Below are 26,035 nucleotides of genomic sequence, written 5' to 3'. Positions count from 1 at the left end.
GGATAAAGTACCTACGCCGTGTGGTGTAGTTTGAACAAAAGACAGGACTTCCGATCAGCTGCCGCGCACCCCTGTTTTTTATGTGGCTTCATCAACATTGACTTTTTGAAGTTAGTCACATTATTGTCCCTGTACTACGAACCTATAACTACAATATAAGTCACAAAAACTTCCAAAATTGTCTAGTCAAGCAGGAAGGGTCAAAGGTGTCGCAGACACAGGCTTAAAATTAAAAAACCCAGTTATGGGATAAAAATGTCAAAGTTATCCTTTTACTACAGTAGGTATAAAGAATGATTACTCCGTGCTTTGCTTTTATGCAGACTCGGTGCTTTTATGTGATCAGTAGATTAGATCAATCGATCTGAAATAATAAAGCTGTTAGCCAGCTTATAAAATTTTATGTTTTTAGTTCATAAGGCTAATGTTCAATGAGTAAATGCGTTGTCATTGCAACTACTTCTTGATTAAAATGGACATGAACATTTTAGGTAGGTAGTTTAGTGTCTGCGCCGTATGCTGTAAACAGGAACGGTAGATACGCTAAATTTATTGCCAGCGAATCGCCGAAATATTGCATCATAAGCCCCGTTGCACACATTACTCGATTCTTTACGCCTTTGTGAACATCCTATAATTGAGCGATATCGGCGAATCGTTATTACTCGTACCATGTTCTCGCAGACCGTACTTATAAAAAGTTTATAATTTGTAGCAGTAGCACGGTATAACTTTACTATCCTTACTCTGCGGCAGTAGAGATGTACGTACGGGTACGTACCTACGTCCTAGATCATAAACGCTAACTGAGGCTGAGATCTATAAAGTGAACTTCGACTCTGCCCAGTTTTGAAATACTAAAGATAGAGATGTTAAAACGAGACAGCGCTGACATAAATCTGTCTCGTTTTAACAGTATCTTAATTCTGGGCAAAGTCAAAGTGCGCTTTATAGATCTCAGCCTGAGACTCAACCAAGAAATCGATCGCGAAACTTCTTCCTTGTATATCGTCATTCGTCACGCAAGAATTAGGCAAACAAATCCAGCATTTTTGTTTATTGGCCAGTTACATTCTATTTATAAAGCGTTGTAAATCCTCTTGGAATTATGAAGCACGTGCAAGCTGCGTAATTCACGAAAGTCGTAAACTGAATTTCAAGTTCACCGAAGGGAAAGTTTGACTTTTATGTATTTAAAAAATTTCTTTGGTATGTGTTGAGACATTCCAGCAACCAGTCTGGCCCCGGCCGTCGTTTGAGCCGCCAGCGTATAATTAGCGTGGGTTTTTAAAGGTCATTGTCACAGCCTCGCCTCTGGCTGCATAGATCAGAAATAAAATCAACCTATTGTTCTATACTTCTCAATGCACCTTTTGTTGATCGAGTATGTAATACAAAGGATATTATAGAATACATTAGGCTTCCATCAGTTTGTACCACCTACATAATATTATGTGAGTTAAAATCATATTGTGACAGGTACCTATTATAAATTGGCTATTTCATTTATGCTTTTCAAACGCATAAGATTTCTGAGATAGTCTTAGGTATATCACGTCTTAAAATATAGAAAACAAGGAAATAATTGTGACAGTTGGCAACATTATTTATTTCAGATAATAAAACAGGTAACTAAGATGGTTATCTCCTTAACGAATTTGACCCATAAAATATTTAGGTTAACGTTTATTGAGTATTTTTCGTTTCTTCCTTGACTTGTGTGATAGAAATTCTCTGATGTAATTAACAAAAATGTAGTCAGGTATAGTTCGCGACAGGTTGAGATGGCAATCAACAAGACCCCACGCACATCCACACCGGGTTAGCGCGGGGCTGTGCGGGTGTGCGGTGCGTTCCCTCCTCGATTGCTATCTCGACCTGTCGCGTACTATCAGTACCCTTATTATAAATGCGAAAGTGTGTTTGTTTGTTGTTTTATTGGTTTGTTCAACCGTGCAAGGTGCAAGGATTGACGTGATTTTTTGTTTGGGTATAGATTAAGACCTGGAGACTACTTTTTATCCTGGAAACTCAAAAAGTTCCCACGGGTTGTTAAAACCTAATTCCACGCGGACGAAGTCGCGGGCATCGGCTAATTAATAATAATAGTGTACCTACCTACCTACACCTAGCATTAAGAAACATCTCTGCCTATTTGTTCTTAAGAAAGTCCATAACAAATACATCAATGCTACATGTTTACGAAGAGACATTGGTGTTGATAATAACTGGCAATAAATTAAAGTTAACTAAACCAATTAGTCATAAACCTCATAAAGCTCCGAAGATAATGTACAAAGCTTTTAACCGACTCTGACGCTTACGAGTCATTATTCATCAGTGTCCTCTTAATTAACTACCTATAATTGTTGTATTTACTTGGTACCATCTTGCGAGTGATTTTTAGGGTTCCGTACCTCAAAAGGAAAAATTAACCCTTATAGGATCATTTCGTTGTCTGTCTGTCGTGTCTGTCACGAAAACCTGTAGGGTATGTATGTATGTATGTATGTATATACTTTATTGCACCACAGAAACACAAATGACAGGTTACAAAAAGAAATCTTAATAAGTAGGTACAAAAAGGCGGTCTTATCGCTAAATAGCGATCTCTTCCAGACAACCTTAACGCTAGCTAACTTAACGTATGTACTTCCCGTTGACCTAGAATCATGAAATTTGGCAGGTAGTTAGGTCTTATGGCGCAAGTATTTTTAAATTCCGACGGAACTCTGATTTTCCGTGATAAAAAGTAGCCCATTTCCTTCTCCGTCATGCAAGCTATCTCTGTACTAAATAGATGATGTATGCGACTTCGTCCAAGTTGATTTAGGTGTGAAGTCTTTGGTTTTTCCGTGATAAAAAGTAGCCTATTACGAATTGTAACAGACAGATATGACCAATCACAATGGCTACCCAAACGATAATCCTGTATACTGCGCCGGTGCAGGAACCAGCAATAAAGTTCGCAGTGCACAAAAGACGAATCCTAAAAGCAAAACGTGTGCGCGCGCTTCAAGTATGCTCTGCTTATAAAACCGTATCCACGGACGCAGCCCTGGTATTGGCGAACCTAACACCAATCCACTTATTGGCTCTTGACAGAACAGAGACAAGAAACACCACAAACAAACGCCGAACAAATCAGAACCGCGAAGAAGAAAACCCTTGCAAGATGGCAAAGAGAGTGGGATAGCTCGACCAAAGGAAGATGAGCACATTGTCTCATTCCGAGTCTGGAAGAATGGACAAAGAGACAACATGGCCGACTGTCTTATCGATTGACGCAATTTTTAACAGGGGACGGGGTATTCATAGCCTTTCTCATATGCATTTACTGCTGCGAAGTTGATGATGCTATGTACACCATATTTGTCTGTGCAAACTGGGAGAAGGAGAGAAGACAAATCGTCAGTAAAATAGGAGACATAACAGTAGAAAATCTAGTTTAAAAAATGCTAGAAAATGAAGAAAACTGGACAGACAGCTATTACAAACTTCGCAGAAATAATAATGAAGGAAAAGGATGAAGAGAAAAAGAGGGGAAAAGAGATGTAAAAGGAGGATAGGCAGGAATGTTGCTGTGTTGTAGGCTGAAAGGCGGGTACACGGTCAACAAGAAGACAGTACGGGTTTTTAGCCGATAAGAGTCCGGCTCTACCCAAGGGTGTCCATGAGGATTTTCCCCTGCTGTATAAATAAAAAATAAAAAAGACAGATATGACCTTTCCATTACTAACTTAAGTAGTATGAATAAAGATTAATAATTGTTTTAGTTCATATTTGTATGTACAAAAGCTTGCATTAGAGCACGCTACCTGGCCGGCTTTTTCTTGGAAGTTATTGAGCGACAAAAAGTTCTCTTCCCTTTTAATGGTTCCCACAATGCCGAGAGGGGTAAGCATCTCAAGTGTAGTTTTTATCTCTTCTTATATTTGTAGTGGGCCATAACAGAACCCTAAAATAAACTCAACTACGTTCCCAAAATATTGGCCAACGGCAATACTACTATGGATTGGTTAAACAATTCACAAATAAAAAGTAAAATTAGAAAGCATGTACCTAACTTACGGATAAATCACAAGTACAACTCTTCATATATTATATACCTACTTAAGTACTAAGTATATGATATTGTGTAAGCAATTAAGTAATATATGGGATTATATTATATAGGTATGTACTATATTTTATTTATAGATTATGTAAAGCTAGTGTATTATTGCGTTTCAATATCCCCACAATGTAAGCCTTTCTAAAGGTATTATTTTCGCAACTGAGCCGAGTATAAACACATTAGGTAAGTAGGTATAATGTAGTTAGATTTAAGCTGGTGTTCATATTACAAGACGAAGACTTGCTTAATACGTAGCGACTGGAGATATTCAATAGCTTGCAAAACTATACCGCTAGGCTATAAGGAAAGGCTCCGTTGGGACGAAAGGTGACACCGTTGACTGTGGCATTAGGTGATTGTTGACTTGGTTTCAATTGCAATAGGGTAATTAACCATTTTTTGAAAAGTGTTTCAATTTGATCCTAAAGTGATAATAAGCTAACAAAAAATTTTATTCGATCGATAAGTGCAATAAAAATGCATTCATTCGTATTCAAACAGTGTGTGTTAACGAAGTAAAGTCATCCGGATCAGCCTCACTAATGGGTGTTCCTCAAGGCTCTATTCTAGGTCCTTTCATGTTCTTGGTATACATAAACGATTTACCATATTTTGTCCAAAATACTTGCGATATTGTACTATTTGCTGATGATACGTCTTTGATTTTTAAAGTTGATAGAAATAAAGACAATTTTGACGATGTGAGTAGTGCCATATCTCAGGTAACTCACTGGTTTACCGTAAATAATTTACTTTTAAATTCAAAAAAAACTAAGTGTGTTGAATTCGCACTGCCCAATACCAAGAACACAAGTAACATTAATTTAATGATAAATAACGATACATTACAAATAGAAGAGACTACAACATTTTTGGGGATAACCTTAGATGCGAAGCTTCAATGGGGCACCCATATATCAACTCTTGCTAGCAAATTAAGCTCTGCCGCTTACGCTGTTAGAAAGATTCGGCAGTTAACTGACGTGGAAACCGCAAAGATAGTATATTTTGCTTACTTCCATAGTATTATGTCTTATGGAATCTTAATATGGGGTAAAGCGGCAGATATTGGGAGAATTTTGTATTACAAAAAAGGGCAATACGCGCAATTTATAACTTAAGACCACGCGATTCCCTTCGAGAGAAATTTAAGGAAATAGATATCCTTACTGTAGCCTCTCAATATATTTATAATAACATAATTTTTGTAAGACAAAATATTCTTAGTTACAAGAAAATTGGTGATCTACACAATAGGCTAACTAGAAACAGAAACAAACTTGCAGCTCCTGCCTTCCGCCTCAGGAAAGTCCAAAAGTCATTTGTGGGTATTGGTATTACCTTTTATAATAAAATCCCGCAAACTATTTTGGACTTACCTTTGCACAATTTTAAAAAATCTATTAAAAATATGCTCCTGAAAAAAGCATATTACACAATTGAAGATTATCTAAATGATAAAAGAGCGTGGATTTGACCTGCAGCTCGTTCCAGCAACGCACAAGACTGCAAATACTATTTTATACATGGCATAATTTTGTACCTATACCAAATATTTGAAAAGAGCAACCGCCGAGTTTCATGCTGGTTCTTCTCGGCAGGAAAGGCATTCCGAACCAGTGGTAGATGCATCCGACTATTCGTAAGCACTTGTAAAAGTTTATACGAATAAAAAAGATTTTCATTTCATTTTCATTTCATTTCATTTTCATTTCATTTCATTTCATTTCATTTGAATTTCGCATTTCAAATTTCGCCGCGAAAACGCTACCCGCCATCTTCTTAGGTTCATGAGCTGTGATGACGTCACATGGATTGTTCAACAAAGAAATTTTCTTAGTGAAATACATTACTACTTCAATCCATGTGACGTCACAGTCAGGTCGCTACAGCTCAGTGCATCTCATCTGCATGCAAGGCAAGTAGGTACCTAATATAGTTACGTACATTGATTTGTAAAGATTGAATATGAAAACATATTTCCACGAAATGAATGAATGAAAGTGAAGCCACGAGCTTCTGAAAGCTAAATTTCGAAAAGCGCGAGCGTAGCGGAGACCAATCTTCGAGCTTATAATGACACATAGTTTTTAATTATTACACATAGTTTTAGTATACGCAAAATCGGAAAGTAGTTTGGTCAGAATCAGTAACAGAATCGACTGCAATCATTTTTACAATGTGTTAAATATTTTGACAAAAAAATGGTTTACAATCCTGCAAGTTTGGACACCTAGTTGAATTACCGCATGCACCAGCTGATTCAAGCCGTGCAAGCGGGAGCGCGCATGATCGACGCCAGCCGTCTCGTTCGCTCACAGCCGCTCGCTTGGGGTGACCATGTTTTTGCGATGACAACGACTCAACACATAACTTCGTAAATTCTCATTAAATATTTTTGTTTCTTAATGTAAAAATATTCGACACGTATTTCGGTTTCTGCGTTAACTAAAACTAACGTTGTATATCACCGATGTTATGGATGTTACCAAAAGAAGCGTTCATGGGGGTAGAACCATAAACATACAAATAAGCCCAGCTATAAATGATATTTCAATAGCAGTTCGCACCCATTTGTGTTAAATTCATCATGCACCATTCGTATTAGGTGTAGAAAAATTGTGTGAGAACAAATCTAGATATTTTTGCAAAGGCTTTGCATAAACTGTTATTAACCTACATGACACAGGCAACCCAATTTATAGAATCCTACTGAATAAAAATATGATTTAATCACTTCAAATCATATTTTTATTCTAAGGAAGGTAGTGTTACGTTAGATAAGAATCTTGGGCAAAAAGAAATTTGTAATCTCCATATATATCAGAAATCACTAGATAGTTTTTACTGTGAGCCAATAACTATGTACTTTCGTATTTTGCTAAAAGCTAATACCGGTAGCAGTGTGTACTATGTGTCCCTATTTAATTTGCCCTCCATATCTGGTTAACGTGAAAGGCCCGTATCACTTAAGTCCCTGATTATGATAGACAGCTTCTATATAATTCAAACAAGTCGATACGTAATAGGTAATTTATTGTACATGTTACTTGAATCCATTTTGGAAACGTTTTTCATATTTAGGTACTCCATATTTTAACATTTTATACAGTTAAATTTACGTCATCAGGGATTAACAAAATAAAGCTGATTTCTTCTAAAACAATCTTTCACAGGCTACTACTGAACTGAAGACTATTCTTAGGAACGATTTAAGAGTACTGATATCATTGATATACAAAGGAAGATAGCGGTGTCTTACTTCCTAATCAAGAACTTTATCGTCCGCATCTGAGATGCGGGCCACGGGAACTATAATTTACTCCATACAAAGTAGGACAACACAGATTTATATGACATATTCACATCCTCTGTTATTATCCGGTTGTTGAGATCATAACCGCTGCCGCCACCATAATTTATGGCAAAATTTTGACACGATATACATAATCGCAAACTTTTCTTTTGTACAAAAATTTTGCTACAAAATGTTTATGTAGTTCTACATATTTTAAAATTTGATTGAATTTTAAAATAGTTATATAAGTATATTTTCAGGTAACTAAGTACTTACTCTTTTTTATCGGGGGTTCTATGAGGAAATAAAATGTGTAGAGAAAGCCTGCACTGAACGCTTTGAGGAGTTTTATAATTTATTGAACCATCTAATCCACACATATTTTTAAATAGTTCAGTTATCTCTATATATATACGTATAGATATGTATAGATACATTGCTACGGCAAGAGAGCAAACTTATGAGTGAAACCTTTAAGGGGACTCAGTTCAGTGCTTTCTTCATACAAACGTAGGAGGGAAATTACAACAATATTCGATATTGTACGCACAAAACTAAGAATTGTATCGATTTATCTCGTCATTATCTAGGTTTATTGATATATAAAACATTGAAAAAAATATTGATTTAAAAGTTACGAGGCTCAAAAGATTCCTATTTTAACACTAAATTAATGACAACTTTGGATGTAAATAAATAAGGTTAGGGATATGAAAATTCTAAAACAATTTATCATTAGACGTAGTTTATTTATTCATTACTTGAAATAACTTTACTTTGCAAACATAAATTCAGCAGTTTTTTCTCAAAAATACTCTTCTTAAACCCTTTTCGCGCGTTTGATTTCGGTGAAAATCATCGTGCCTCTCAACTTTCTCATACAATGTCAAGTGAAAAGCAAACATGTTACCCACGTGCGCTGCCAATTTCGGTCGAGCGTCCTGCGTCACCTTAAGGTGGTGGAATAGTGATAGTAGACATACTAAAGAAACTCACAAAAAATTAAAAAATTACTCTTTTGGACGTTAAATGAAATCTTTGAGTAAATAAAAAAATAAGGTTGCAAACGGCGTTCCTTGGTTTTTGTTTCACTGTGTCACGAGAATGAACGGACGTCTTGGACAATAGATAGATAAGCCATGGGAACTCCATTCTCCAACTCTAAGATTGCTCTTAAGTTATTTAAAAAAAGCTTGTTTACCACAAAATATAGAGAGGGAAAGATTTTTTTACAAAAGAACGAGTAAGTAAAGTAGGTATATTTTTCAAATCGATCTGAACAACTATTAATAAACAATATATAAATATTGTATAAAAGGCCATGCTACAGCTATTAGATTAAGATCCTTGTATGTTTCTTTTATTAATGTTTACTTTGTAGTGTGTGAAATAAAGTATAAAATAAATAAATAAAAATAAATGAAAGGAAAAGCTGACTAATCTATCAACGCACAGCTCAAAATATTGGACGGATCGGGCTAAGGAGGTAAAATAGGGGTTTGAAATTTGTGTAGTCCACGCGGACGAAGTCTAAGCTAGTTATCGAATAAGAGATTACCTGATTTTATATGTGAGTAAAATATTGTAATTTCGCATTACTCCTTTAATTAATTGCCACGCTCTGAACTCATTTCCTAGTTACAAAGAAAGTTGATAAAGTCTTTATCGGACATTGAACTTTACGTAGAGCTAAGCTACTAGGACGTAGATTAAAAACATTGATACAATTAGGAATTACTGTAGTATTTAAAATATTATAAAGACCTACATGGCGTGACAAATAGGTGATATTCAAATAGATACGCAGTTAAGTAAAAAAAGTATCTTCCTTATTTCTGAGTATCTGTATGTAACCAATAATATATATATATATATATACACATTAATGAAGATTAGTATTGACTATTGACTAAATGAATCTTAGTGTTTACTTTTACACAACGACAGGCGCTGGTCTGGTTCAATGAGTGTGAAGATGAAGACAGTACATAGTCTTGTTATGGTTACATCGTACGTCGATGTCTTATATTCTGTTCTCTTTCAATTTCAGTGTCACTTGAGGGTCTAGACAGATCGACGGCAAGCCGACTGCAAACTGCAATTGGAATGCAATTTTATTGCAGTTTACGTAACTCATAGGATTATAGCAAGCTGAAGTGGCAATGGGCAGGTCATGTCTGTCGCAGAACCGACGGCCAATGGGGCAGACGTGTTCTGGAGTGGAGACTGGAGACCGCGTACCGGTAAGCGCAGTGTGGGACGACCTCCAGCCCGCTGGACCGATGACCTGAAGAAGGTGGTGGGGAGCGGATGGATGAGGAAGGCGGAGGACCGTGTTTGGTGGCGCGCTCTTGGAAAGGCCTATGTCCAGCAGCGGAAGAAAACAGGCTGATGGATTGGATTGGATTACGTAACTGCAACGATAACCGCATCCTCATAATAATTATGACACTGCGGCTACAGTCAATCAGAGATGTGCGAGGAAAATGAGCGATGATACTGGAAAAATCAACCAATAAGAGAAATGCTGTGCAAGATAGGAAAATTAACCGATGGTACCTATTGGTTAACTTCCGTCTCTTGCGGACAGCTAATGTAGCCTAAGTGATGAAATTCGAAGTCCATAGTATTTAAAAATAGGTGATGCGTTACGGAAAAGCGAAGCATTTTTCTTTTTAACTCAGACAGATTTGGAGTTGGCTAAATCACATAATGATGATGCCTGTGTACTAATGATGCTGTTCGACGGAACTCTCTAAACCGTAGCTTGGAATAGATAAAGCATTTCGGTTATAGAGAGGATAGGACCGTTAGCTGTCAAAGCATAATTATTGATTATCATCATCAACTGATAGACTTCCACGGCTTGACATTGGTCTCTTGTAGTTGTAGGGACTTCCACCGCAACGGTCTTGCGCCGCCTGAATCCAGCGGTTTTCCTAAATCCCTGCGACTCGTTTGATGTCGTCTGTCCACCTAGTGGGGCGTCTTCCAGCGCTGCGCTTTTCGGTGCGAGGTCGTCATTCTATCACCTTGGGACCCCAACGTCTATCAGTATTCGGTTATACTCAGACCCGAGTTAAATAGGTAAGTAACTACAACAACGAGCTGGCATCGCCAGTCCGCGACAGGTTGAGATGCTAATCGGGGTCTGAGGCGGGGGGACGCCCCGCACATCCGCACGTTACCCGGGCTCGCCCGCACCGGGTTAGCGCAGGGGCTACCCGGAACCCCTCCGCACACCGTGCGGGTCCCCTCCCCGATTGCCATTTCAACCTATCACGTAAAGTGATAGGTAGGTACCTATGTTATGTTTGATTTGAAAAATAAAAATTAAGTAGGTCATCTAATCAAACTTCAAAGATATCTACCTAAAATTTAGTGTAGGTAAATCATGAAATTTGCATGCAAATGCGCAATAAGTAGGTGACATTTGTACTTTATGTGTTCAGTGAAGAGGTTGTAGGAATGTGAATGTGTCTGCTACAGATTTCGATAGAAATTAATTGATTTAGAATGTTTCATTTTATAGATAGGTCACTCTCACTTCAGGGGAGTTCTTAGGCTGAGATCTATAAAGTGCACTTTGACTTTGCTCAGACTTAAGATTGAGTTAAAACTGAACAGATTTATTGGCGGGGGAACTACCGTGCCCCCTGATGTGAGAGACAAGCTTATGCTCGCGACATCGTCCGCGTGGACTACACTATTAAGAGCAATTAAAGAGGATTAAGAGAAGCTAATTTTTTTTAAATAGCGAGCAAACGAGCAGGCTAGTCACCTGATGTTAGGTAAGTGATTACCGCCACCCATGAACCAGAGGAACCACTAATCGTTACCGGCCTTTCAGGAATTTGTTGGTCCGCCCCTTGAATAACCCCATGTTTTAATCATATCATGCTAATTTATTTCTCAACAGAACAAAATATCGTTGTGGTATTTATTTTAACATGTGCATTAAAATAAATTCTAAGCACGATTATCCTGCTAATCATGCTTTCAAGTGTAACAACTTAAACGGTCAAGACGCAGTGCGGGCGGCGCGGCGTCCTCATCGGATGTTCTTGAAATTATCTCAGAAGTTTTTATGGTCTGCATTGGAATCTGGGTGTTTTTTCCCATTGCGGGCTGCTCGAAAGCACGAACAGGTTTTTCGATAGCGCGCGGTAATGCATCAAGCTGGGCTTTTTTGTGAAGTCGGCATGCCTAAGGAGTAGTACGGTTTAATGAGATTTCCAAATGATCGTTTTATTTAATGTAAGCGTAATTTTATGGTGATAGGTATAATAACGTTCATTATCTGGTGAACCCACCTATTATGTAGGTACATATAGGTTTGTGTAATTTTTCTGATTGAGTAGCTAGGTATTACCAATGTTTAGGTACATTCCTACTTACCTAACTAAGAAAAGTATTATAAAAGTAGGTACTTAGTTAGGTATTTTGATTCTAGTTATTATAGTATTTTGATACTTCCTTGCCTACTTTGAATTTATATTTTGAACAGTTTTGTGTCCTTGAAAACCGTAATTTTCAAGTGACATTTGACAAATAAAGGTCGGTCTTTTGATTTCCTATTCTTAGTTTGGACGCATTATAAGATAATACCTATTAAATCGATTATCATCGATGAGTCTGCATTTAAATAGACCGTAGATAACTAGTTGTTAGGTGCAGTACTACCGACCTACTGAGTAGGTACTTACGTAGGTATTTTAATAAACATTAAGTAAGTATACCTCCTTAATTTTTAATTAACGCGGTAAAGAAATGAAGTGGTAAAGAGTAAAACTATTAATTAATAGTTACTTACGGACTGGTACTTTCTTCGGGTCATATTTCTGCACCAGTTCGTGAATACATTCAATCTTCGTCCGCGCACATTTCGACCTCTCAGTTATTCCTTCTAGCTGTGACGTGAGCTCACTGAAGATGTCTTCAGCCAGGAGAACCAAGGAGGCGAGCTGTCGGAGTGCGTTACTGAGAGTACAGTTGGTCACCGCTTGGAGTTCCTCATCCGTGACCCTCGGCTTCCCGTTTTCATCTCGCAAACTAGTTCTTGAGAGAAACTTTGGTTCCACAACGCGCTGCACGAAAGGCATCTCAACAGAAGTTCCCAAAACAAGTAGCACAGATTATTCATCCATTCCCGCGGTGCGAATTTAATTTAATTTCGGCATCCATTCAACACATATCACAAAAAATGTCAGGTAGGTAACTGCCACTTTGAATCAACCGACATCGTGTTCAGCAAACTTTCACTAATTTTACTTTTAACATATTTTATGACCGGTTATTGTGCTTGAAAATACGGTTTAGTTCATGAAAATGAGAAAATAAAGTTTGTTAGAAACTTTTCATATGGACGAAATCCCGCCATTTTCTTATCTCTACAAACGACATCACTCAATGACCGAAGCTGTCGGCCGAATGAAAAACGAACGAATGATATAAAGGAAAGGGAAGCCATTGCTCGGTGCTGCCATAAAAGTTTACTATATTTTCTAATTTCCCTATTTTGAAAAATCACAGTATTTTGGAAATCATTGTTCTTTAATAGCTTTTCAAAAATATTTACGGTTAATAAAAACCAAATAAAATACTTTTAAAATAAAATACAGTTTGTAATAAAAATCCTAATCCTAGATTAATATTATTAAAAAAAAATTACAAAAAAAATAAAAACCGACTTCGATACACACACACTAAAAATTGAAAAATAATTTAATTTATTATATATTATGTATACAAGAGTTAATATAGTTCCATAATAATATTTTTTGGTGCCGGTGCCAATTAGCTTTAGCTGCGCGAATAGTCTAGACCTCATATTTTTATGAGACTCCACAATGGCATCTCATTGGCACCGACCCCAAAAAATATTTTTATGGAACTATATTAACTCTTGTATACATAATATATTCGGTAATAAATTAAATTATTTTTCAATTTTTAGTGTTTGTGTTTCGAAGTCGGTTTTTATTTTTTTTGTAAAAAAAATTTATTTCACAATTTTTAGTGGCCCCATGGAATTATGCTATAACTGGTTAAAAATCTACTGTTTCCTAAGCTATTACACTGATCGCGAGCAATTTACTCTTATCCGTTGAGGAGTTCGAGTATCTATCTTCGAAGATGTTCATCAGATCTTCACCAAATTTAAATGGGACCAACTTTGAAGTATACCCTTTCAAACAAAAAAAGAATTTTCAAAATCGGTCCAGGCGTCATCGAGTAATCGGGGAACATACATAAAAAAAAAAAAAAAAAGATTCCGACGAATTGAGAACCTCCTCCTTTTTTTGAAGTCGGTTAAAAATATTATTAAAAATCCATTTGACCAACTTTGATGAAATTTGATAAGTGCAGAGATAATTTGTATCCCCAGGGATGGACAGGGGCTACTTTTTGTCCCCTGAAATCAAAAACTTAACTCTTCGGGATTCAAAAAGTAAATTAACTTTACCTACGTGTAAGGTATACGAAATCGTGGGTATCATCTTTTTTTATAGAGATAGCTTACATCCTGGAGACAGATACCTACCTACCTATTGCTATCTAGAGCTATTACTATGCCTACAATTTTTGATTTATCGTGCAAAATGTCGAAAAAATATGACTGAAATACGGAACTCTCAGTGCGTGAGCCTGACTTGTACCTACTTGGCTGGTTATTTATCCCGGAAATCAAATAGTTCTCCAGGAAAATTTTAAAGCTGTTGATGAATAAGTAGGTAACTCAAAAGAACCTTGTCTGAAAACTTTTAAACTTCAATGCTAAAGAATGTCACAAGTTAAAGAATGTCACAATTACTTACACATATTAAATTGAGGAAAACTGTACTTAATTTTTTTAAACGTAATAAATAAAATCTAAGTACCTAAGTAATTTGTTTTAAATGTTTTTTTACGAAATTTTGGTAAACCTACTGGTTAAAATTGCATATGTATAACTCTAACATAACGATTTTTATCAACTGTTAAAAGATGGCACTTCAAACACGCCATTTACTTTTTTTTATGGGTGGTTTGATTATGGTGATAATTTACATAAAATTATTTGACACATTCAGACTTTTTATAATACTGTAGGGTTTTCCTTTAATTTAAGCAAAAGCATGGACACTGGTAACACTAATCTTCTTTAAAAGCGACATCTATTGACAAATATGTAAAGTTTTAATCATGAAGCTAAATCGCTTTAATAGATGGAGCTACACAAATGCGTAAAAAAATTATTTAATATTTAGAAAAATTTACTAAATGTTAATTTATTAAAATAAATTTTTGCCATGCTCCATTTAATTTCTGGACTATATTAAATGAGTAATCTTTAAAATTGAAATTTGTTACAACGCACCATTTTATAATAGTTTAACCGTTTCACAAAAAGCAGCACTTGCGTATGCTTTCGTATAGCTAGTACGTTGATATAACGATAGATGGCGTTTAAAAAAAATAAATTGACCTTTGTAGTCTTCCTATAATCAGGTAAGATTATTTTAATTTTAATAAAAATTACATTACGTTTTAATTTGTTATGACTTTTTTCTCAGGAGCGCGATTATAAACACCTCGTTGTTTTGTGCCTAGGGCGCCGAGTTAGCTAGGGCCAGTGCAGCGCTGCTGCTACAGCTGTCTAGTCAGGTCAGCAACTCGAAAGTTTGTAACCAATCCATTATGCGCGCGTATACGTGCATTAGGGGTCAATACCTACGTTCGTTCCTTAGTCCTTTACGAGGCGTGTTGGACGCATCGCAATTATTGTCGTTTTGCTTGACTCAGAATATCATCATCGTCATCATGATCAACCCATCACCAGCTCACAACCAAGCACGAATCTCCTCTCTGATCGAGAAGGGGTTGGCCATGGTCTACCACGCTGACAGAGTGCGGATTGGCAGACTTATTATGGGGAACTCTCAGGTTTCCTCATGTTGTTTTCTTTCACCGTTAAAGCAAGTGATATTTTGCTTAAAACGCACATAGCTTCGAAATTTAGAAGTGCGAACCCCGAAACCCCCAACTGGAAGGCGCGCCTTATCCACTAGGTCCTAGATGGGGCCCAAGCCACACGAGTAGATATCCCTACTCTGTGCCTGGGCTATCACCGTTTTTTGGCATAGAATATTATACCTAAGTTATCAGTCGAAAGAACCATAGATTATCTACTATCGAAACGCTTAGTAGGTAGCTGATACCTACGTAGTATACCTAGTACCTACCTATACCTCAGTCTAAATACGTACACTCCTGCCATCTCTAATTTAGCAAGCTACAACTTACAAGGTCTTATCCATAATCCTACCTGCAAAGGTTCTTACTTATCTACTTACTAAATTAAAAAACAGTTTGCAGAAAAAATAATATTTTTATTTTATAACAAAGCGCTCTTTCACGTAGATGATTATATAATAGCTATAATATTTTTAGGATAATACTATTTATTATGGTACCACTGTACTCTGTAGGTACTTTATCCTACCTAGATATAGGTAGGTACATGATAATAATTATTTATCCCAATACGTTCCTGATCTAGGTACCTAAATATTATATTTTGCTTAGCAATCAACATTTATTCGCAACGAACATTTTAATTTTTAAACATTTTTACAAAACAGGTAAGTTAGCTATATATTATGTAAGCTTAATCTTAATTGTTTTATGAGATATGTTCAGATCTTAGCTAAGTAACGTACTGCATTACAATACAATCCCAGTGAAGGTAAGTAAGTACCTACTCTACTAATTATTAGGGTCGTTACACATGGCGGCACGCGTTGTCGTTGTTCGCGTTGCGTCGTTGCCGTTCATGATGCGGTGCGGTGCAGTGCAGTGCAGTGCAGCGTCGTCGTCTCCACGCTATACTCGTGGTCGCTCCAAGTCGAGCGTGAGCGCATGCTGTTACAATCAACATTTTTAAGGGCGGGACATATCGGAAATCTTGCTCTATTAATTTTAGATCTAGGACAAGAAATATGTAGTAGAATAATCTGCGTAATACGTTTGTATGGACGCGAAACTGTAGGTTGCAGTTTCTTTGACGTTATCTACCTTAGATAATACGTACTTAACTACAATGAAAATAAACTATTGTAGATTATAGAGGAATGCAATATGAATGATTTGATACAGTCGGTATACAGACAGTAGAACAAGAATGATTACCTATTATATAAATAGGTAATTAACTATAAATTAAGCACGAAATTACTATGACATTAACTTGCATTATGTTAGTATGTAGTAGACCGTACTAAATAGATAATAAGTGATATTATTAATAGTTTTATTATAAACAGAACTAGGTAGTTTTTAACTGAATTCCGAAGAGGCGGAGGTTCTCTATTCGGCCCGACTCTTTTTTTCTATGTAGGTACCTAGTGCACCAACTTGATTTCTCCGAGATTTCTGGATCGATTTTTTTTTTTTACTTAATAGAGGATTTATGAGATGGTCAATTATTTTTGGATCCAACTCCTTAATCCTGATACTTCAGGGTTACTGTTCGCCAAAGTTATAACGATTTAGGAATTTATGAATAATAATAATTAATATTAGAGTACGAACTATGATGCAAGACTTCATGATTGAACTTCAGTCCCAACTGTTGCTGTGAGCTCAAGTGCTCAACTCTAAATTAATTATGCAGGGGACAGCACTTCTAAATCATAGGGGTTCAGGAACTGTTGATGGTGAAATAATATTGTAGGTGCCCAGCATAACTTCATTTTTTAACTCCAAGACCTAACTCCTCAATCCTGATGCTGCAGGGCACTGCAATCCTAAGCCGTGGGGATTTAGGAAAAGTTGATCCAAGCAATTACTTAATGACTGGATTCCAAATACCAACCCTCATTTCTGATGATGCAGGGAAATGCAATCCTAAGCCGAGGGGATTTAGGAAAAAAAATTGCTTAGTGTCCATCCATCCATCCATCCGGTCTATCGGTTCTATGTAGCTATTGTATACCTACTACTTCAGAATACTACATAGAAAAAACGCACCGAATTGAGAAACTCTTCCTTCTTCAAAGTCGGTCAAAAATACTAACAAAAATTTTAGGTAAATTAAAAAAAAAAAAAAATAGTTTCATGGTATTTACACGTGAAATGCAAGTACAGTCACAAAGGTATATACTTAGTTTAGTACCTACAATATTATAAATTCGAAAGTGTGTCTGTCTGTCTGCTAGCCTTTCACGGCCTATCTGCTCAACCGATTTTGACGAAATTTGGTACAGATGTAGCTTGCATCCCGGGGAAGGACATAGGCTACTTTTTATCCCGGAAAATCAAACAGTTCCCACGAGATTTTTAAAAATCTAAATCCACGCGGAAGAAGTCGCGGGCATCCTCTACTAAGAAATAAAATGATTGTGAAACTATTCATAATTTTTCGGTAAAGATTTCACATACCACAAATTGAGCTGACACAAAAGACTGAAGTACCTACCTACTTACTGGTACATAATATCCATATCCATACTTCCATACTAATATTAAAAATGCGCAAGTGTGTCTGTCTATCTGTCTGCTAGCTTTTCACGGTCCATCCATTCAACCAATTTTAATAAAATTTGGTACAGAGACAGCTGGCATCCCGGGTAGGACATAGACTACTTTTATCCCGGAAAACAAAAAAGTTCCTACGGGATTTTTAAAAACCTAAATCCACGCGGACGAAGTCGCGGGCATCATCTAGTATTATATTATATGGGCAAAGGGAGAGAAGGCTAAAGTGAAGTCAAGGATTTTATCCGTTTCGACGCTCATTAAAGTAAATGTCAAAATAATTACAAAAAGATTGACAAATGACACTGAGGATGATCTGTAGTGAATAAATAACCATTGATGTAGGAGGATTCATTATGAAAAGTAAGATAATAATTGTATATATCTTGCCACAATATGAAAAGTACATAGTTACTAATTATAATATATCTACTTAAGTACTTACATATAAACTGCTTACAAAAAGATTTCAAATAACTTTTGAAAAGTAGATTTTTCAATTTTGAGTTTTGAGCAACAATTTTTAACTGGTTCTTTTATTTCAGTGGTTTGTTTTTAATTAATTTTAGGGTAAATTGTGATAGAAAGTCGTACTACTAAATAATAGTTAATAATGAACCCATAGCGAATATTTATATAGATATAAATATTACTTCGAAATACAATACCTGCCTACTTCGTAATACATTGCTTACATATATATACATAATATAAAGGGTGTAATTAGAACGCTATTAGCAAAAACTACAATCCAAATACCAATAAGCATTTGTCTTATACTTGTGGATTTAGTGATTTAGTAGTTTTCAAGCCCGCAATGTATAACGTGCAAAACTCGGGGTCAATGCGCTGTATGATGTGGTATTGACCCCTCGGCATCTAACTACGTAACGTTCGTTGACCAGTAGCGTCAGTCAGATGATTTATTTCCAATACATTGCGAACTTTAAAAAATACAAGATTTTTTTTTAAAACCCTTTTTCGTGGTATCTTATCAGTAATCATCAGTATAATGTCTTCGTTTTTGCTAGCTTCTAATTACACCATGTACCTATAGGTACACAACTTAGAGAAGTCGCATCGGCAATATCCGCAAAATCAATCTTATCAGACTGAGACCAGTGACCCTACTCATTATTAGTTTGTATTGTCCTCCAACCAATCTGCTCATAGTCCATCGACTGATCGCATGATAAGGCACAACAAAACAAAAAACAAAAAAAAGTTTGTATTGTGAAAATGATATAAAGCTTATATACCTACCTACTTAATTAGAATAAAGTGATGGTCATAGGTTTTTAGATCAAGTACATAGATGTACCTTTACCTTCTAAGTTATGTCGTACAGCATATAAACGTACTTCATCAATAAAACATTTGCCGTCATAATTATGTACTTGACTATGTTAAGAATTTGAATTTAACTAACTCTTACATAGCTGTTTGATTAAAACTTCTACACACTTAATTAGGTATCTTATTTAATGGCAGTAGTATGACTTACAACTAAGTAACTAACTTATACCTATAACACAGTGAAAAATAAAAACTAAACTATATTTTCCTTAGTAAGAATATCCAAAGCTGTATATTATAAATAACTAACTGGGTACATAAATGGTTTCAGTTTCAGCTATTTTCACTATTTGATAATATTATTAATAAGTATACGCCATACAAATAAAATGTTCCTAATTATTTCATATAAGTACGAGAATATTATATTATGTTCATAAAATATTCTATAAAGGTTCGTACGCACCTGAGCGGCGCGGCGCGGCGCTTCAGTGAGCTTCACGTCGCGGCACAGAGCTTCAAAATATAATTTCTATCATTTTGTATGGCGCATATCGCACTAGAGCGGCGCGGCGCGGCGCTTCACCGCGCGTTGCCGCGCGGCACGGCTGGAGAGAATATTTTGAAGCGCACCGAAGCGACGCGCAGTGCAGTGACGCTAGTGCGACATACCCAGCGGCGCGGCGCGGCGCTTCAGTATGCGTACGTCGCTCGAATAAGATACACGCGCATCTTGTTAGGTATTTAAAGTACAGGCAAGAATCGGCAAGATAGACCTCAAAATAAATAACGTAGGTTTAATTTTTGACACATGACGTGTTCCTCATGCTCTTAGAAGTATATCCTCAAAGGTCCCAACCCCTAGGATGTCGGCTTCCCCCCTTCCCAGTGTCTAAATGTATAAATGTCTCTCCGAGCGTTATGAGAAAACATCAATGGTAAAAATAATCCTGATTAAATAACTATAATATATTATGTACATATTATACCTACCTACTTCATCTAGGTAGAATTAATAGTTTCGGAAATATGCCTACCTATTGTTGTACTTGTGTTTATATTATACTAGCTTATGCCCGCGACGTCGTCCGCGTGGACTACACAAATCTCGAACCCCTATTTTACCCCCTTAGGGGTTGAATTTTCATAAATCCCTTTTTAGCGGATGTCTACGTCTATTAGCTAGTTAGCTAGCCAGCATGCCAAATTTCAGCCCGATCCGTCAAGTAGTTTGAGCTGTGCGTTGATAGATCAGTCAGTCAGTCACCTTTTTCTTTTATATAGGTATTTAGATATAATATGTACCTGTGTTTACCTGCCTATTTTATATATTCTATTGCACATAAAACAAAGACATTTTGCGAAAATGCTTTTTCTAATGTAATTTCCACAGAACCTAAGGGACTAGCTGATGCCCGCAACTTCGTTCGCGTAGATGTAGGTTTTTTAAAAATCCCGTGGAAACTTTTTGATTTTCGGGATAAAACTAGCCTATGTGTAGGTACACATAGGCTACTTTTATCCTACAGGGTATAATCTATCTCAGGTATATAGGTACTAGTAGGTAATTCCCGGAAATGTGCTCACCTATAGAAAAATCTAAATCCACGCGGACGAAGTCGCAGGCATCATCTAGTTGCATTTTTTTTTAGATTTTTAATCCCGTGTGAACTCTTTGATTTTCCGGGATAAAAAGTTGCCTACCTCTGTCAATTCCCGGAATGCAAGCTACCTCTGGTCCAAACTTCATATAAATGGGCCTTTAACAATCCTGTGGAAATTCTTTCATTTTCCAGGATAAAAAGTAGCCTGTCCTTCCCCGGGATGTAATTCAACTTTGTACCAAATTTCATCAAATTCGGTTAAGCTGTTGAGCCGTGAAAAGCTAGTAGATAGACAGACAAATACACTTTTGCGTTGATAATAATATAAGTATGGATATGCATAAATATTTTTTTATAATTTCCATAAAAACTATCATCATCATCATCATCATCAACCGATAGATATGTCCACTGCTGGACATAGGTTTCTTGTAGGATTATATTACCGACCTGTGTGGTATACCTATTGTTTCTAATGTAATTTCCACAAAAACTATTAGGCAATAGCATAAAGAATTTTGTCTTCGACATTCTGAAGTAAATGTGAAATGGTACAGAGTCATTAAGAAGGCGAGGAAACAAAATGTGATATCCTTCTTGATAGCGTGACTTTGGTATGTCAGCAATCCATTTCTTCTCCTTTTTTGGGGTTCCGTACCTCAAAAGGAAAAACGGAACTCTTATAGGATCACTTTGTTGTCTGTCTGTCTGTCTGTCTGTCTGTCTGTCTGTCTGTCTGTCTGTCTGTCTGTCTGTCTGTCTGTCCGTCTGTCTGTCAAGAAACCTACAGGGTACTTCCCGTTGACCTAGAATCATGAAATTTAGCAGGTAGGTAGATCTTATAGCTGACATTTGGGGAAAAATCTGAAAACCGTGAATTTAGGGTTAGATCACACAAAAAAAATTAAATTGTGGTCATGAACTAATAATTAGTATTTTCAACTTTCGAAGTGAGTGACTATACCAAGTGGGGTATCATATAAAAGGTCTTCACCTGTACATTCTAAAACAGATTTTTATTTATTTTTATGCATCATAGTTTTTGAATTATCGAAATCATACGACTGTAGTACGGAACCCTCATTGCGCGAGCCTGACTCGCACTTGGCCGGTTTTTTCTCTTCGATAATTCGTTCTTCTTCTGCACAACAAAGAAATAATAATCAAATCCTCTTCACTGTCGCTCATCTTGCGACGTTGTTGCTCGTACGCGAACGGGTGTAAAAGTGACGCGCAAGTGACGCGAGCTGCCGCGTACTGAAGTTGTAGTGCGGTAGGCACCGTCGAGCGGCCTGAGGTGAAGCGTTCTGCAGTCGGACTGAAGCGCCGCGCCGCGCCGCTCAGGTGCGTACGAACCTTTAAGAAAGAAAGATTCTCTAATATTTTAGCCTCACTATTTGCTTTCATATTATTCCGTTAAATTGTTATTTAATATACCTAAGTACCTATGTTGTAATATCTTACATATATTCATAGATCTATGTGATTATAACTTGTATAGATAGTATATACTATTAGGCAGGTCTAAATAATAAATTGAAAAATTAATAATGTTAATATTTATTATTGAAATGTACCACAATGATTAATTAACAGTTTTTAATTATTTCCAGGTAGGTAAATTATATCAAAAAATTACAATAATCAAAACATAGATTAATTATTGGTTTCGCTATATTCAAAATTATGGTGTCACTAAGCCTTGACTAATTAATAACTATCGAAGTTTATTCATTACGTAGGTCAGTAAAGAACTCAATAGGGTTGACGATTGATAAATGAACAATTTTCTCATAACAATGTTCTATGATATCTTTTGATTGGTATAAGGTACTATCAAGGTACTGCATATTTTAATATTGAACACATACTATGGTACATGACAATTAATTACATACCCTTTTTAATGTACCTACTCAATAATTGTATTTTAATAATAATATAAATAAGTTTACAACGTCATCACTGACAATTTAACATCTATTTTTATCTAGAAGCTGAAATATTGGCAGATATTTTTTTATAGTTCATCATAATAATTATTATAATAGGATGAGAATTATACTGGATGTGTTTAGTGCTTCCACACTAAACAAAGGCCTGCGAGGTGGCTGGGGTGCGGGGCGTCAGCCTATACGCGTTTACTTCGTATCGCGTGTGACGACATTCTCGGTTAGACGGGCGGACACAAACACATTATACGATCTATTTAATTAGATAAGAGACAGTTAGTGAAATCACGTTCACCAGTGCATCAAGGAAATACAGTCTACAGTCGACACAAGATGCATCACCTCTATTTTTGGTCCTTCGAACCGGATCTGAACCTCTCAAAAACTCAATTTTTAACATAAAAATAGACCTAATTTCATTATTATATTATCACCTGTCTTCGTTTTTGCTTGTAGACTTCCGCAAAGTAGCGCAGGCCTGCTTCTATCCAAACGGGCCCCGACAGTGCTCGGCTCGACAAACGTAGACGCAGCTTAAGATTTTAACGACATGAGATCTATACAATATTGTAAACTATAAATAGGTTTACATAAATCAATAATTACAAATAAATCCAACTAGGTACATTACTAACATCGATAGTACATATTTCATGTTTACATGAAATATGTACCTATTAGATGTTTATTTACACAATATCGCAGCAATATTTTACGTAAGTAGTCATATCATAATATATACTTACTTTATGATTGATTACTGTTTTATATGTAAAATATATATTTATACACTTTCGAGACTAAATTGCTTCGCCCATACCGACCTACAAAAAAAATATTGAAGAATATCGTAGTCACATAGATATAGATTACATAATGTAAAATGAACAATACATAAAACTTTTTTATGACTGTATAATTATTACATAATACAATATCTAATGTTATTTAAAAAGTTTAAGTAGGTATATAGGTAATATTCGAAACCTTATTAAAATACATAACATTATGTATCTACATAATATGTAGTTAGCTCTTATATTGATGCGCTAAATCAGTAAATAAAAAATTGATATGGTAAATTATTATAGGTATTAGGATTTCCTAATCCTTATAATAAGGTATTAGGATTTCCTAATCCTTATAATAATTATTATCCCTACAAACAGTTGAATTATCTTTACATAATAGGTAAGAGATATGTATTGTATGATAATTAATTCGCTTTATCCTAACTACTAATATTTTTGATCCAGCCGGATATGTGTTTTGGTAGTTTTTTTATAAACATTGAAAACCAATATTAAAGACCGAGTAACTTGGAAAAAGTAAAGGTTAAAGTTGAAATTAGAGAATACGGATTCGGACGAGTACTTAACGTTAAAGTACCTAACTTACACTAACTCACTTAATATAAACTCAGAACAAAGTCCAATTAACAAAGATGCGCAAACTAAACGAGTACTCGTCACTCTACACGACGCTAGCAACACCTGAATTTTCAGCTCTTGCCACTTTTCATACTTAATAATATATTTGCGTAAAACTAGCTTCGTGCTAACAAATCATAAATCACTGCTTAAACATACCATAACCTTAAAGAGATAAGCGATAAATTATTACTTTAAATTTCTCATAACAGGCTGTACGAAAGTCCACAGTTAGTAGGTACTCTTTAGCATACAACATAAGAATGCTTAGATTAGTTTTATCGCAGGCAAGTTAGTTTTACCTATAAACTGAAAATTATTAAAGTAGTTGCTAAAATCTCTAATCGCGGCGGAACAGAAAATGGCATCCATTCTGCCAGAAAGCTATTACATATATGCAGCGATCTTGCTAGCAGCTTTCTTAAATTCTTGCTTACTTTTCTCGCAGTTCCAGTCATTTTTAGCTTACGTTTTTGTCATTTTTAAGTTTAAGGTTGAGAAGCTAATTGCGGTTTGCGTACATGGCTCGTGCGAACACCGAAGCTGCCAAAGCTTGCAGGACAGTTGAAAGTGGCAATGAATCTTTAATTCATATCCCTAAAAGGATTTGCTTCTAGCGACGTCTGGACCGTGACCGGTCCGTGAAGGAGGCTCTCATTTATTTGCGCACGCCTCGCTAGGGGTCGACCTCGTGGCAGACTTCCATGTAATCAGGATCATGCATGATGTCCTTTATCATATCTTTCAGCATTGTGTATCTCGGGAACATTGGGTACATCTTCGAACTGACGTATTCAGACTGTAATGAAACAAAATACAGTGTTAGGTACTAATCTACAAAGAATGTGGCCGACATCCAATCTACTCGCACGAAACATTTTTGCTCAACGTTTCTGATACGAACCACTAAAGATTACTGCAACGTACTTATAACCTAAATATATCTTCAGGGCATCTTCTAGGCAAGCACGTTCCACGACATTTGGGAATATCTTGCTTACGAAGCAAAATGGTCACAGATTTTCCTTGGAATTAGGATAATTGTGCATAGGTACATGTTTATGTTTACTAGCTCCCAGTACAGGTGGTCGCTGTGGGAGTCTTAGACCAAAACCCTCACATCAAATGAATACTCCACAGTCCTTAAGAGTACCTATTAAGTAAGGTTTAAATATGTACCTATTGATGGAGGAGGCCCATACCCACGATAGGGTAACCCAATAAATGAAAAATGAGGATATTAAATTAAGGAAAACTTTGTATATTAATCAATGTGTATAAAAAGCAAGGTAGCTAAATATAATATTATGTTGGTGAAAAAGTATAACATTTAACCTATAATAAAAGTCACATTATTGTTATAGTAAAAATAATCAAATACCGAATGTTAGGTAATATAGATATATACATTTAATAATAGGCATTCTTGGTTACTTATATGTACCTACTTAGATATATTCTCTTATAAAGGTGAATACACAATTTTCTGAAAAAGGTGTAGGTACCTACATGTAGGCCTACTAATCACAAAAATAGTTATTGCGAAAATGATACCTAGTAAAATATTATGATGGTAAAATATTATGATTGTAACTTGACAACAATGTAATAAGTTTGTAATAATTAAAAACTAATTTTTAGTCAGAATTTCAATCCATTAAAACTTTTTTTCACTGTTAGTTAAATGTAAAATTTAATGAAGTGGCAAGTAGCAAATGTTTTAATTACTATCACGATTTTGAACTTAATTAACAAAATACTTGTGTAGGATTATTTTTACCAGTATGTACCTAATTAGAGTAACAGAAGTCAATGAACTG

The 26,035-nt window shown here is 35.9% G+C and overlaps 2 protein-coding genes across 2 annotated transcripts in view; both read right to left on the bottom strand.

Annotated features, from left to right (window-relative positions):
• The window catches only part of gukh (GUK-holder), an 85,907-nt gene extending 73,062 nt beyond the window's left edge, over positions 1 to 12,845 (bottom strand). The window contains 1 exon segment of the mRNA XM_034973621.2: positions 12,229 to 12,845. Coding sequence (XP_034829512.1) covers positions 12,229 to 12,517 — 289 coding nt within the window. The 5' untranslated portion in view covers positions 12,518 to 12,845.
• Positions 12,846 to 22,215: 9,370 nt separating this feature from the next.
• Positions 22,216 to 26,035, bottom strand: part of LOC117987029 (uncharacterized) — a 191,278-nt gene continuing 187,458 nt past the window's right edge. Inside the window, exon 7 of the mRNA XM_034973994.2 lies at positions 22,216 to 25,014. Coding sequence (XP_034829885.1) covers positions 24,892 to 25,014 — 123 coding nt within the window. The 3' untranslated portion in view covers positions 22,216 to 24,891. The remainder of the gene's footprint in view (positions 25,015 to 26,035) is intronic.

The sequence above is a fragment of the Maniola hyperantus genome, chromosome 12 (assembly GCF_902806685.2).
Source record: "Maniola hyperantus chromosome 12, iAphHyp1.2, whole genome shotgun sequence".
Lineage (NCBI taxonomy): Eukaryota > Metazoa > Arthropoda > Insecta > Lepidoptera > Nymphalidae > Maniola > Maniola hyperantus.
This window is presented reverse-complemented; position numbering and strand designations above follow the sequence as displayed.